This window comes from Dromiciops gliroides, chromosome 1 (assembly GCF_019393635.1).
Source record: "Dromiciops gliroides isolate mDroGli1 chromosome 1, mDroGli1.pri, whole genome shotgun sequence".
Taxonomy (NCBI): Eukaryota; Metazoa; Chordata; class Mammalia; order Microbiotheria; family Microbiotheriidae; genus Dromiciops; species Dromiciops gliroides.
Genome location: NC_057861.1, coordinates 523369518 through 523384728, shown reverse-complemented (window position 1 = coordinate 523384728; position 15211 = coordinate 523369518). Strand labels below are relative to the sequence as shown.

Sequence of the window (15211 nt, the reverse complement as noted above, 5' to 3'; positions counted from 1 at the left end):
TTCTTCAGTGAAGGTTTATACCTATTTTTGCATTTGTTCAATTCTGCTTTTTAAGGACTTATTTTCTTCAGGTTTTTGTGCCTTTTTTTAAAAACCAAGATGTTAATTCCCTTTTCACAATTTTCTTTTCTTTATTTTTTTCTCTACTACTCATTTGATTTTTTTAAATCATTTTTTGTTCTCTTTCTATAATGCTTCTAGGAATTCTTGTTTGGCTTGTATCTAATCTGCATTTTTCTTTGTATGTGTTTGTAGACATTTTCATGTTTTCTGTACTCAAGTTTCCCTGTCACCATAGTAGCTTTTATGATCAGGTTCTTTTTTTGGTTGTTCCCTCATTTTCTAGCCTACTTCTTGATTTTGCCCTTTATATTAGATTTGGTCTCTGCCTACTTCCTGGGGGGAATGGGGTGTAACTGTTCCAAGCTTTAGGTTTTTTTCACCCTGTTGTTTTCAACATTCTGGGGGTCTGTAAGTTTTTAGTTCTTCCAAGGTGGTAGGATGTGGGGTGAGCTGTGGTCACTACTCTCCTTGTCTGTGTTCTAGTCCTCACCTAGGAAGGTCCCCTGTTCACACATTGCCAGCACAAACACTAGTGCTCCTCTCTCCACCTTGGAATTTCTATCAGTAACCAGGGCCCCTGCTCCCTTGTGACTGTAAACATTTCTCTGCACTCTAGAACTGAGGCCCAGAACTATGTAATGGACAATGGAGTTTCCAAACAACACCCCATCTTGCAAACAGTGCCCACACAGCAGTCTCCTATAATATCTTTCTGACTATTTGTCCAATCCCCTTATTGTCTCTAGGTAGTGAGAACTCCTGGGGCTACATCTGCTGCTGCTGCAGCCACCACAGCCTCCACAGCTTATAACTGCTATTGGCATTATGCTATGGCCCATTCTCCAATTCAAGTGTTATAAAATTCTTCCAACTTCCTAAATTCTATTGGGCTGGAAAAATGTCTCACCCCAATCTTTTATTGACTATGCCACTCTAGAATCGCATCTTATAAACATGTACTTTTAAAGTTGTTTGGAGGGGAACACTGGTAGAGTTTGGCTTGAATGCTCCCTCTGACATTTTGATTTCACTTCTACTACTATGTTCTTGCCAAATAAAATAGAATCTCTTCAGTTTTTATTTTCCTTGATGTATCCAGGGCATCTGATGATTCTGACCATGCTCTCTTCTAAATTCTCTCCTTTTTTGTCCTTGATAAGTCTTCCTAGTTTTCCAACTCTTTTGCTCCTATTGTCTATTTAATCACCTTCCTCCTCCTACCCCATAAATCTAAGCATTCCTGAAGATTTTATTTTCAGTCCTTTGTCCTCTTCACATCTTCTCAATAAGCCAATTTACCAGTGCTCAACCAGATTGAAGCCCAATAAAGACAGGAATTATATTTTATTTTGTATCACATCATTACAGTAGGGACTTGGACATAATAATAGCTCAACAAATATTTGAATAGATTCAACTACTCCCTCCATGCATTTTCAGCAGAGGACTTTCCTTTGAACTCTAATCCCAACTCATTAACTACCTACAAAACATTGGCATTTGTATGCCATCATAAATTTATTTTGTAAATATCATATCTTCTCCCACAAATTCAAATATCCCACCTAAAGTTTTCCTATTCATCCAGTCTTAAGGCCTCAGATTAATGTTTCGCTCTTCTCTATATGTCTTCCATCCCGTTTAGTGAACTCGTCACCACATTCTGTCATGTTTTCTTTCCACCACCCAATTGCAATGCAAGCGCTCTTCATTTTATACCTCTATTATTGCAAGAGCCTTCACTCTTGATATTATAATCTATTTTTTTACACTGTCATAATATGAATATTATTGTAGCAATTAAAAAAAAATTGCTACCTCCTTGCCCCCAGACTTTTAGAGGTTTTTTGTTGACTCCAGGATAGGATCCAAATGATACAAACTGGCTTTTCAGGCCTATATAATCTGGCAGTTTAATCTCACACTACTCTCTAAACCATCCTATCTATCTATATCTCTCATTTTTTTAAAAGAACATGTTTGGCAGCTAGGTGGCGCAGTGGATAGAGCACCGGCCCTGGAGTCAGGAGTATCTGAGTTCAAATCCAGCCTCAGACACTTAACACTAGCTGTGTGACCCTGGGCACACAATTGCCTCACAAAAAAAAAAAAAAAAAGAAGAACATGTTGTACTCATCTTAACCTCTGTTACATTTTATCACACTTTGTGCTCTTCCATGAATTCTCCCTGGAATACCAAAGGGGTGTTCTTTATCTAAAAACAGAGGTATCCTTTGATGTCTGGTTCAAGTCCTACCTGCTTTATGAACATTATCATTCCTCTTTAGCTCACATTGATCAACTCTTTACTGAACTTTATGCTTTGTACATTGTATTTTATGCTTTTTCATTCATTTTACCATTTAATTGTATGATGCCTTATGTTACTTATCTGTGTAGTGAGGTATATAATATATCATCTGGGTACATGATATCTCTCAAATTAGAATGTAATTCTTTGGGCTGAGACTATCTTTTACTACCCTTTATATCACTCACGTGACTGGCACAATACTTTACTAATAGAAGGTGCTCAATAAATATATGTTGTTATGGAGAGGCAGAAGAAAGAGGCAAAAATGTGGCTCTAAGGAAACAAAAACACCAAAAGGTGATAGGAAGTAGAATAGGCTATAAATTTGTAAGAAATTAAGATGAGAAAATGCCTGTACACCTTGAAATTTTCAATTTTAGTCAAGTAAAAAAATATACAACTAGTGATTTTCACCCCAATTGTTACAATAGAAAGTTCTAATTTTTGTCAGCTATCAAAATATCTAGCAAAGGTCAAAAAAAAAAAGCCTAGGTTTTAGTAGAATATTGCAGAAAATTTAGGGGAATGTTAGATCTCATTTAGATAATAGGAGGATAAGATTTTCATTCCTGACAGTTTATGAATTTATTTGAAGACATGTTTGTTCCCTTCTCCAAAAATTAGTTTTGATTTTAATTGCTCTATACTGTCTCTGAATGCAAGTAGTATGAAATGCAAAATTGGTAAATGTTTTTGCCACAGAATTTAAGAAATGAATTCAACTCGATTGATGTTATCTGACTTGCAATAAATTTTGTTTTGGGTCTATGCTTCAAATCTATAATATTGTTTTGCATTAATACTATGCTAATTCCTTAGATGGTAATTTTGAGAAACTGTTGTATAAGAAATGCTATTATTTTATAACTTTAAACTGTTACTCTTTGGGGACTTTTTCATAACGTTTTACTGGTTGTGAGAAACAAATTGTGAGAAACCCCATTTAAAAATTTCTGGGACTCAGTGTTGGAGAACTATCAAAGGTCTTTATTTATACATTCATGCATGAATGGGCCAGCTCCCAAATGGATATGGAGGTGATCTTATCTCAACACGCTGGTCCCTCCCTTCTTCCTCAGTTACAACTTTTGAGTCAAGACTCTGGTGCCAAATGCTAGCCAACTGGAATGCAAGTATAGTTAAAGGGGGCATCCCTCTAAACTTGTCTCCCACATGACTAGCCTTGGGTCTTTCTCATCATGTGATCCTGATTGCTGGGGAGGGAGGAAGGAAAGGAGCCATTAGTAAGCACCCTTCTCCCAGCTGAAATTTACCTCCCAGACATTTCCCAGACAACTTCAATCAGCTTTTGAGGGGGGCCCATATTTTTCCACACTGGTTAAAGGCTATCTTTTGAATTTAAATGGGTATGCTCTCGTTTTTTTCCAAAATAAACTTTTTACTTTTGGAAATCTTATTGTTTATGAATTCATTACAGATTAGGTGTGGGTAGGGGAGAGAACTACTTAGAAAGGGTTAAGTAAATAGTCTTTTGTGAATTCTAACATAAGATTAGAAATAATTGTAGAAGTACTAAATCAATCTCCCATTATACTCACAGCTAAAGGGAGATATCATTCTTTTTTGTTTGCTTGTTTTGTTTGCTTTTTGCGGGGTAATGAGGGTTAAGTGACTTGCCCAGGGTCACACAGCTAGTAAGTATCAAGTGTCTGAGGTCGGATTTGAACTCAGGTCCTCCTGAATCCAGGGCTGGTGCTTTATCCACTGCGACACCTAGCCGCCCCTGGGAGATATCATTCTAAGTCTGCTTATAACATAGAGGTGATTTACATGAATTGTCTGATTCCTAATTTTGAAAATTACAAAATTGCACCTGGAATAATATGTATTGAAGAGTTAATAAACAATAGTTGCCATTTTTAATTAGTTTTATTACATATACATTTCATGTATAAATACCAGAATGTGAATATTTTATTGCTCAATGTTGCTGCTGTTCAGTAGTTTTCAGTCATATCTGAGTCTTTATGATGCCATTTGGGTTTTTCTTGGCAGATACTGGAATAGTTTGCCATTTCCTTCTCTGGGTCATATTATAGATGAGAAAACTTGAGGCATATAGGGTTAAATGACTTTTCCAGGGTCATGAAACTAGTGTCTCAGGCCAGATTTGAACTCAGGAAGGTAAGTTCCCCTGACTCTGAACCAGGAACTGTATCTACGGTACTCCCTAGCTAGCCTAATTGATTTTTATATAAAGATGTTATCTAAAAAAAAATGATGAATGTCTTAACTCAGTTTCCCTACTATATTATTTTCTTTCTGAACAGGAAAGTTTCCCACCTAGTTTATTCTAAGCCTGGCTATGACACCTCATGAATAATGTGGAACTCTTCTGTATCGTTGTCTATTTCAGGAAAAAAAAAATCTGTTTTCTACCTGAAATCAAACAGAGCTAATGGAGTTCTCCTTGGTATACTTACAGGCCACTCTGTATAGTTGTTTTTTATTTAATCTTCCATTTATTTTATTTTTTCCAGTTACATGTAAAGGTGGTTTTCAACATTCATTTTCATAAGATTTATTAGAGTTCCAAATTTTTCTCCCTCCCTCCCTTTTCTCCCCCTTCACAAAACAGCAACCAATCTGACATAGGTTATATATGTATAATCCACAAGTGCTTTTTTTTTTTTTAAGTCTGTGTTCAGTCAATATCAGTTCTTTCTCTGGGAGTGGATAGCATGCTTCATCATTAGTCTTCGCTAACAGGAGACATCTCTCCTACTTGGCCACAGAACAAGGGGAGGAGGGGGGAAGAGGTGTGTTTTAGCAATGGTATGGAATATGGACAGAATGGCTTTCTACTTCCTGTCCTCCTCCCAGAAATGGGAGGTTCTTCAAGTTGATTGGCTGAGAGTGGTCTCCTGTTGATGTAGCAGTCCACAGCCTCAGAGAACATACTCTCAGAGTTGGCTAAATTTAAATTCAAGATCTAATCACCTTTAAGTGGGTACTTAGTAGTTCCTCCTTCACACCCAATTCAAATACTAATTAATCAAGTTAATCAAGTCGACCCCTGGGCATCTACCAAATTCCATTATTTTAACACACTTTTCTAGTCTTATCTCTGATTACTTTACTCTTTGTATTCTATATATTCTTTTGTTTGTTTTTTGGTGAGGCAATTGGGGTTAAGTGACTTGCTCAGGGTCACACAGCTAGTAAGTGTTAAGTGTCTGAGGCCAGATTTGAACTCAGGTCCTTCTGAATCCAGGGCCGGTGCTCTATCCACTGTACCACCTAGTTGCCCCTATTCTATATATTCTTAACATCTTTCTCAGCCTTATTTACCTTTGCTCTACTTGTTCCTTTTTTTGTTTTCAATGTGTCCCACTCTTCATGACCCCATTTGGGGTATTATTGGCAAAGATACTAACCTGGTTTGCCATTTACTTCTCCAGCTCATTTTACAGATGAGGAAACTGAGTCAAACAGGATTAAGTGACTTGCCCAAGGTCACATGGCTAGTAAATGTCTGAGGCTAGATTTGAACTCAAGTTTTCCAAACTCCAGGCTGGGCACTCAATCTACTATGATACTTTATCTTCCTTTTAACTGTCCCCTAGGTTTGGAATACTCCCTTTTTACCCAATGAATTACACAGCTCATCTGAAATACCATTTCTTCCAGGAAACTTTATTGATACTCTTGGTCAACAAAAAACTTGTGCTTCATAGGGTACTTTGTGTAGTTCTCTAATGCACTAATGTAAAATTTTGTATCCTGGCTCTCCTTTTGGTTTCTTTTCCCTCTACTAGCCTGTGAATTTGTTCAATACAATGACTGTTGGCTAAACTTTTTCTCCTCCAACATAGAGCACAATGCTCTTTACTACTAAATGTTTACTTACCTATGTTGGATACATTCTGGGAGCCCCATAAATGCCTGCCTATAGCTGTTCTAAGTCAAACCTCACAATATTTTCCAAAAACTGAACCAACCCCAGTTCAGCACCAATTTTCTGCTCTCATGTTACCTTTGCCTGACTCTTGTGGGCCCGGGCTCCCAAGGGACTACCTGATTTCTAACGACCCTACCAACTGCCCCGAAAACCCCCCGAGGGGGATGGGCGGGGGAGGGGTTTCATCGTCCCTTCATGGAGAATCAGCTCAGGCCAAAGAGTGGAAGACCACAATTCTCAAAAGGAGGAAATAAGCGGTGTTAGGCCAACGTGGGAAGGAGATCATCCAGACGTGAACTGACCACTCAGTTTCTCAAGCTTGAATTTGAATTTCCGGCCCTCACAAGTCACCGCCGAATCGGAATGAATCCGAGAGAAATAGTTCCAGAACCATCCACTTCTCTTTCTGCTTCGTAACTGATGGACCCGGAGGAGCGCGAGGACGTGCCCTCACGCATGCGCAAAGCAGCGGCTGGGCTAGTCCTTTAGAATAGGAGGGGGAGGGGGGAGTGCGGAGGATAGTGTTATGTAAAGAAAAGAGCCAGCAGGGACCCAGCCGGAGAAAGAGGCTGCCCAATGGGGACGCGCCTTTCTCTCTTCCTCCCTCCTCTCCCCGCCTTTCGTTTCTTCTCCGCCCTCCTCCAGCATAGATTTCCGCCTCAGCCGGCTTCGATGAGCTATTGCAGCTTCTGTTGGGTCAGTGGCGTGCGGGGGTTCTGCCGCACGTCCTTCGTCGTCAGCAGCGCTGCGGTGGGGGCCCTCGGCCGTGAGTCTCGCGCCGTAAGCGCGCGTCTGGTCGCCCGCTCGCCTCGCGCCCTTAGCTGTCTCCCTTCTTCCCCCTCCCTTTTCCTCCTTCCCCCTACTCCCGGCTGGCCCGGGGGGACCGTTGCCCTGAACTCGACGGCGGCTCCCACAGACTCTCCGGCCGGGCTGCCTTCCGAGCCCGGAGCCAGCAGCGTGATGAAGCACCTGCCTTATTTCTGCCGGGGTAAGGTGGTGAGGGGCTTCGGCCGGGGCTCCAAGCAGCTGGGCATCCCTACAGGTAAATGCTTGGGATGCACCTGGGGGAGGGGGGAAGCGGGGGAGGGTAGGGATAGGGGAAGGGAAGGGGATTGGGAACCCCTCCCCCGACACACACACACACGCACCTCCTCCTTGAACGGTGGCAGCCCCAGGGCCAGCCTCGCCTCCTTTGCCCTCAGGAAACCTGAGATCGAGCACCTTCCGTCACCCCAGTACTCGGGTATCCCCGTACTACAGATGACCCGGGACTCCTACGTCAATCAACAGATTGATGGCATCAAAGATTGACTAATCCGAACCTTAGAAATGATCTATAATCTGCCTTCCCCTTCTCTCCACCTCCCTCCGTGACGCGTTACCCCGTCACACTCCCGGGGAAACTGAGTCTAGAGTATCTGGGAATCTTTTCCGAGCCTTCGGGGCTTTATGGGCCCTGCCCACCGCAGGCGTCACACTGGCTTGACCTGACTTATTGACTCTTCCGAGTCACGGAAACCGGAGGCTTTCCCGGCGGAAGGGCCTTAGAAATTGACCAAACTAATCCCATGCTTGCTTGAGCGGAGAGATTAAAGTCCTGCTCTCTCTACCTATGGGAGGCAAGCACGCCTTTCTGCCCGGTTTTTGGATGGTTGTGGATCTGGCGTACGTGTTGGGTTGGCCTCAGAGCAAATAGCTCTTCTGAATGTGAGATACAATAACCTTTGGTCTGTAATTAACCACCATCCCACACCCAAACACACACCCAGTGCGCACTTGCTATAGGAAGATTGGCTTCCCTTTAGTGTGAGCATTTAGCTCCTGCAGGAGCTGAAAATCTCCTGGCCCCGAGGTCATTTTAAAATTGGTCAATTTGTGCTTTGCTTCCTTAGGTTATTTTATGTCTGGGTTTTCTCCTAGTGTAAGGACCATTTGCTCCATAAAATGTCGTTGAGACCCTTCAGAAATATTCAGTGTTTATAACTTTAATATGGCCAGCTTTGGGTAGACCAGGAGCAGGAAGGGGAGGTAATGGTGAGGGAGTAACTGACATTGTCTTCCTAGAGTCTCATAACAACCCAGTGAGGAAGGAAATAATTATTCCCATTTCATTGATAAGGAAGCAGAAGTTAAGTGATAAGAGGCCGTGGTTACCCAACTAATAGCTTTTGGCAGTATTTGAATCCAAGTTTTTCAGACTTGAAATCGAATGCTCAATCCCTTAGACTTTTCTGTTTCTCAAGGAAAGTCAGTCATTGGAAAAAGGGATGGGGGAAGGGAGAAATGATGAATACACACAGGTAAAATCGTATACTACTAGCTTTTTAAAATTGGGATGGGGGGCACAACTTAATTCCCTGCTCCCCACCCTGGACTATTTTGAGTTGACTGTACCTCTCCTCCCCTCACTTATTTGGTCTAGGAGCAGTAATAGCAAGATTACCCTGATGGTAGGTTACCTACTCTTGCCAGTTTACCTGACGGCTTTTAAATTCAGAACCGGAAGAAATTCCGGTCAGTAAGAGTTGATTTGGTCACGCTGTAAGAAGTCAGAAAACATTCAGTTTACCAAAAATCTCGGTTGGCTTGCTTGATAAAGTACTTTAAAAGTCAACTAACTTTAAATCATTAAATTGCATGTCAGCTGTGAAGCTGTATGCTTAATAAACAGAACATTTTAAGTTGAACATCTAAATCTGTGATGTAGGATTTATTTCTTGGTACCAAAATTACCACTTGAAGTTTCACATCAAATACACATTTATGAATATAAAAACATTATTAACTAGAGATCCAGTTAATATAGGAACAGATCTTGTTTGTTAATATTTTTGAAACAAAGAATAAATGTTTTAACACTAGTGAAAATAATTTCCTCAGAACAGTAAACTTCACAGAATTTTTAGTAGTTTTTAGCTTGATAATACAATTGACAAGTCAGTAGTTAAAATATAATGAACTAAAATTCTGTATCATACAGAATTTTGCATTTTTAACCTTAAGGAAAGCATAATTTTAATACTAGTCTTTGTAGTCCACTAAAGTTATCTTGTTAAATGTTTATTAAAAGCATTTGAGGTTCTGGGCATACAAAGAGAAAATCGAAACAGGCCTGGTTGTCCAGTAACTATTCATCATGCTTTAAAAGTGACCCTGGATTCTTTAAGGTTGGACAGAGGTTCGTCACCAGATTGGCCATTTCAGCACTGGTATAGCATGGAACATAACTTTCTGTGGCAGAAAATCTCAATAGATGGAATAGTTTAATTAATCAAATTCCATCATTGTTATAAATGAAAGATAGCCTACTTTAAAGATTAAAATAAGAAATATATTTGAATAGAGCTAAGAGGAGCTATTTTAATGACCTTTAACATTATTTAAGTTGGTAACCTCATTTGAGAGGCTTACAGTGCTAAGACTTCAGAGATTGGCTGATTTCGGCCTTAAGAGCCAGAAACTTTTGGGTGGGCCTTGGTGATGATTTATTGATGTTGGTTGGGGTTACCTTCTGCATGTGGTTCTGTAAGGCTGGTGTGAATATTTAATGTAGAACTCTTCTCAAATTAATATTCAAATCATATTGCTTTTATTATTCAGCCAACTTTCCTGAACAAGTAGTGGATAATCTTCCAAGTGATTTATCTACTGGAATTTACTATGGTTGGGCCTCTGTTGGAAATGGAGATGTCCATAAGATGGTTTTAAGCATAGGATGGAACCCATACTACAAGAATAGTAAAAAATCTGTGGTAAGGATTTTATTTTATTACACAGTATAATTCTGAAGAGCCTTGTTTGTGTATACAAAAAAGTCAGAAAATCCGTTTCCATATTCATTTCTTTGTTTTGTTTTGTTTTTTGTTTGTTTTGTGGGGCAATGAGGGTTAAGTGACTTGCCCAGGGTCACACAGCTAGTGTCAAGTGTCTGAGGCTGTATTTGAACTCAGGTCCTCCTGAATCCAAGGCCAGTGCTTTATCCACTGCGTCACCTAGCTGCCCCTTCCATATTCATTTCTAATATTTCAAGTTTATACTATTGTCAAGGAACTAGATATTTTGCTAAAGTATTTTTCATTTTTTCCCAGAAAATATTTATGTGGTTCAGAGCTAAAGAGGTACTGTTCAATTTTTAAAGAATTAACTTCAAGCTGTTAATAACTGCAACAAGAAATTCCCAAATCATTTATTAGAAAATTTCAAATTATAGTAACTCTGAAGCTCCACTTTGCATTTATGTTATTGGCAAACTTGACAAAACAAGGAAAATGATGATATACTGGAGCGGTTGTAGGGAAAAAAACATTGCTTAACTCGTGGTAGAGCATTTGGTAGAGCCATTCTGGAAAGCAATTTGGGACTGTGCTAAGAAAACTGTTAAATTGTGTGCATATGACCAAGCAATACTGCTTTGCAAGTATACCCCCCAAAGAAATCAAACTTTTTATAGCAGCAAAAAAATTGGAAATTAAGAGGGTGACTAAATTTGGGAATGGTTGAACAAATTTTGGTATATAAATGAAACGGAATACCTTTGTGTACACCATAAGGAGTTCATATGCAACAATACTTGGTAGCATAAGAATGTAAAAGCAGAACCTCCAAGAACTCTGATCACTGCAAATACCAACCGTCATTCCATAAGACTAGTATTTAAATACACCTAGCAATCTCCTGACAAGTTATGGACTCATACAGAATGAAACAATTTTTTTTTTGGACACGGCCAAAACAAGATTTTTTAAAATTATACCTATTTGTTTCTAGGGGGTTATTTATTTATTTATTAGTGGCATGGAGTGGGAGGAAGAGAATCACTTTTTTGATCATTAAAAATTTAATTTAAAAAATTCTGTTCAAAGTACATATTCTATTGCCCTTTTAGGATTAATGATCTTGATTAATATTTCTTGACTTCAAAGGAAACTCACATCATACATACCTTCAAAGAAGACTTCTATGGGGAAATCCTTAGTATAGTCATCACTGGCTACATCAGACCAGAGAAAAACTTTAGTACCATTGGTAAGTTCTTCTCATATCAATTTCATTCTATTTTTTGTTCATAAAATAATGAAGTAATATCTTACTCTTAGATTTCTTTTTCATAAGATATCAAGTTAGAGATAATTTGCCCAGTAGTTAATATTTTAGTAGTGTTTGGTACATTCCACAACAAAAGGCCTATTCCAGTGGGTACTTGCCCTTTGTACTAGAACCATAGTTGGAGCTGAAGTAGGAAAATGCTGTTTGATATGGATTTATACTTTCTAAGGGAGAGCTCAATAATGGCATAGAAAGTGTTGCTAATAGACTTTTCCTACATTGGGAATCAAGATGGGAGATCAGTTATAAGAAATAACACAGGAAGCTAACATTTATGTTTTATGATTTTAAAGTTTTTTACAGTATATCATTTGTTCCTCTTGAGGAATTCTAAGAGAAAAGTACTATAGGCATTTTGTAGATGAGGAAACAGCCTTTGAGAGGTTGAATGGTTTCCCCAAATCCATGTCACTAAGTGGCAAAACTAAAGCCTTAGGTCTTTTGATTCCAAATCCTTCCTGTATTTTTTTTTTTTACTACATGAAAGATATATTCATTAATTCAGGCTTGTGTTGGGGGGTAATAGCAGTAGAATCAAGGAGTATCTCATTTCAGATTTATACTCCTTGACCTTTTTTTTTTTTTTTTGGTGAGGCAATTGGGGTTAAGTGACTTGCCCAAGGTCACACAGCTAGTAACTGTCAAGTGTCTGAGGCTGGATTTGAACTCAGGTACTCCTGAATCCAAAGCCAGTTCTTTATCCACTTCGCCACCTAGCTGCCCCCTTGACTTTGTTTTTAAGGTAAAGAACTGAAAAACTTAGTGACAAATCAAGGAATAGAAATTTGTAATAGCATTATGATCATTTCTTCAAGTTTTTCATTCTGTGATGAATTTATGCAGATTGTTTCAAGTGTATGGCTTACATTTTTTTCTCTCCTGCCCTCACAGATGCCCTTATTTCAGCAATTCAAGATGATATTGAAGAGGCAAAAAGACAACTGGATTTACCAGAACATTTGAAACTCAAAGAAGATAATTTCTTCCATATGCCAGAAAGCAAAATAATGAATGGCCACTGATCAAGTCATTTTACTCGTTATTTTTTTTCCTTGTATTCCACTATTTGTCATTGCTGCAGCCTTGTATTTGGTTAGTTTAAGAATTTTTCTGATAGCCGTGAATTCGTTTATGCAATACAGAGTAGTTGCCATTTATGCTTAATGTTATTACATTAAACCCATCATGCAGCAATACCAAAAAGGTTCATATAAAAATCAAGATTTTAAAAATATGTTGACCTATACATAAGCCTTCATGAAACACCACAGTAAAAGCAGAGAGCATAACAGAATCTTTTTAATGATGGAAATACATGTATATAAATAAAAACGGACTGACTTGGCTGTAAGTCATTTGCTGGAGATGAGAATAGATGTCATTCTGGTAGTTAGGGATTCTGTAGAATACTTCTGACCTCCAACTAATCCTACTAGACCTAGATGCTATGGAGAATTTCATTTAAGTTCATTGTATAAAGCTTTGGCAGTGTAATGACCTGAAAGGGGAAAAAAAGAATTTGTGTTTGATACGTGTAGTAGTGTAATATGTTTTGTTAAAGATGAGCTGTTTTGAAACTTCATTTTATTTGGATTATTTATTTCAAAAGAAATTTCTTATTAGGGTCACATTATTGCACTGTTCCATTTTATATTTATTCTCATGCCCTGAATTCTAAGAGGTTTTGAATTTTTAAAAATAGTTCAGAACTATAACTCTCAAATTGTGTTTTCTATCCTTTCATCATAAATGGTATTACTTGTATTCAAAATTATTTTAACCTTTTACTCCTTAAACTTCAATTTCTTTCTATTCATAATGTTCTTTTCAAGTTATGATCCTTAGGTATAGTGTAGTGTCTGGTCCTTTCCGCCCACTTCCATTTACTCTGAACAGTTACAGGATCCCACTTCAGAAAAACAGATCAAATATTGTAACAACCCCATTTTTAAAGTAACTCATAAAAGTGTGTGGGTGGGTGGGTGGGATAGAATTAACCAGTTGGATAGAAGCCAAAGTTCAGCCAATGTTTCCCAGAGGGAAAACATGTAAGGGCCAATTAAATTATAGAATATAGAATATATTTTTAAAGTTATTTAACTTATTTTAAATATAATTATGTATGTTAAGTATGTGTAAGCTATGCTGTAGTGTAATTGCAATGTTAGTGCCAGTCTGACTAATACTTGTAACATGAAAAATTTAGAAGGTTTATAGGTTAAAACTTTAAATCTTCCTGTATTAATCCCATGTACTTTTCCTCTTTCTAAATACACACCTGAATTTTGGACCCATACGTTCTTTTTAAAAAAGGAAAGAAAAATATGGTTATGAACATTTGGATTTTTAGGGTGTAAATTACTTTGATGTGATTTGCTTTAGGCCCTCAGATAACAGATTACTTCCAGTTTATAAATCAAAATAGAAAGGAGAATTTAGGAGAGATCTTAGCCATCCCTAAATCACTTCTGTTAACTTTAAAGGGATCTTCATTGTCTAGTGCCTTAAAGATCAATGTTCAGGAGTAGACATTCTAAGAATGTTAAAAGAAACAAAAGTTCAGGCTTATAAACAATGATATCCCTTGAGGAAAACTGTTTTAAAAACAGTTTTTAAATGCAAAAACTAAAGGAGGATGAGTAGATGACTCACTTAAATTAAGTGTTTTAGATTACTTTGTAAGGGACTTGTTTTGGCAAAACAAAGCAGTTCATGGAATTATTGCTTTAATTTTCCCTGTTTAAATATTTAAATGCCATTTAGTCAGCAACCCTATAATTTATTGTCCAATGATAAAATGTTAGTGACTTTACAATGTAAAGATTCAAGCAAAGTACAACATGCACCCATGCTTATTGTTGGAATAACTTAAATAGCACTCTACTTGAATCACTTATCTTGCTGTTTTAATATTTGTGAACTTTTAAAGCTTTTTTGTATTTTACTTTAAATGGTGACTACCATTTTGTTTAGGTGTCAGCCATTACTTTTTGATTGGATGTTTGTTTTTGATGTTTGGACTTCTGGGATTATAAAAACATTGGCAATTTGATGTTGCTTGTGTGGGGGGGTGATTTTGGTTAATTTAATGGAATGTTTTCAGTAATTAAAAATCTTGATTCAGTGTTTATTTTTCCCCTCCTGTTTTAATTTGTTCATTGTGAATTTTTTTCCTTTTAATTGAAACACTACATAATTTTAAGCCATTGTCTTGGAATAAAGGAATTTACCGAAGATGTAGGTTCATCAACCTGGAGGTGAATTGTTCTCTCTTCTAGGATCCATCTTGTCAGATGAGTTGCCCTTGTGTTTAGGGTTAAAGGCTCAGGGTGAAACTTTACCCCCAAGGAATGTTTATTAAATGATCATTCCGGCTTCAGACACATGACACTTTTTAGCTGTGTGACCTTGGGCAAGTCATTTAACCCTCATTGCCACACCAAAAAAATCCAGATTCTCCAATCCATCCTCCATGGAACGTTCAAATTAAAACTCAGGGGGCAGCTCGGTGGCGCAGTACATAGAGCACCGGCCCTGGAGTCAGGAGGACCTGAGTTCAACTCCGGCCTCAGACACTTAACACTTACCAGCTGTGTGACCCTGGGCAAGTCACAACCCCAATTGCCTCATTAAAATAACAAAAAACAACAACAACAAAAAATTAAAACTCAAAAGATCTGACCAAATTATTTTCCTGCTGAAGAAATTTTAGTTGCTGTCTTTAAGTAAACCACAAACTCCTATTTAGTGTTTAAGTAAATACAAAGAAAGGCCTCTTGATTCCCCCAGTTAGTATGCCAAATCAA

The 15211-nt window shown here is 38.1% G+C and overlaps 1 protein-coding gene across 1 annotated transcript; it reads left to right on the top strand.

The window, feature by feature from the left end:
- Positions 1-6831: 6831 nt before the first annotated feature.
- On the top strand, positions 6832-13625 carry RFK (riboflavin kinase). Its single transcript, XM_043977100.1, has 4 exons — positions 6832-7341; positions 9900-10051; positions 11222-11324; positions 12297-13625. Exons 1-4 carry the CDS (start codon positions 6876-6878, stop codon positions 12425-12427), a joined length of 852 nt encoding a protein of 283 aa, XP_043833035.1. The 5' UTR covers positions 6832-6875; the 3' UTR covers positions 12428-13625.
- The last annotated feature ends 1586 nt before the right edge of the window (positions 13626-15211 follow it).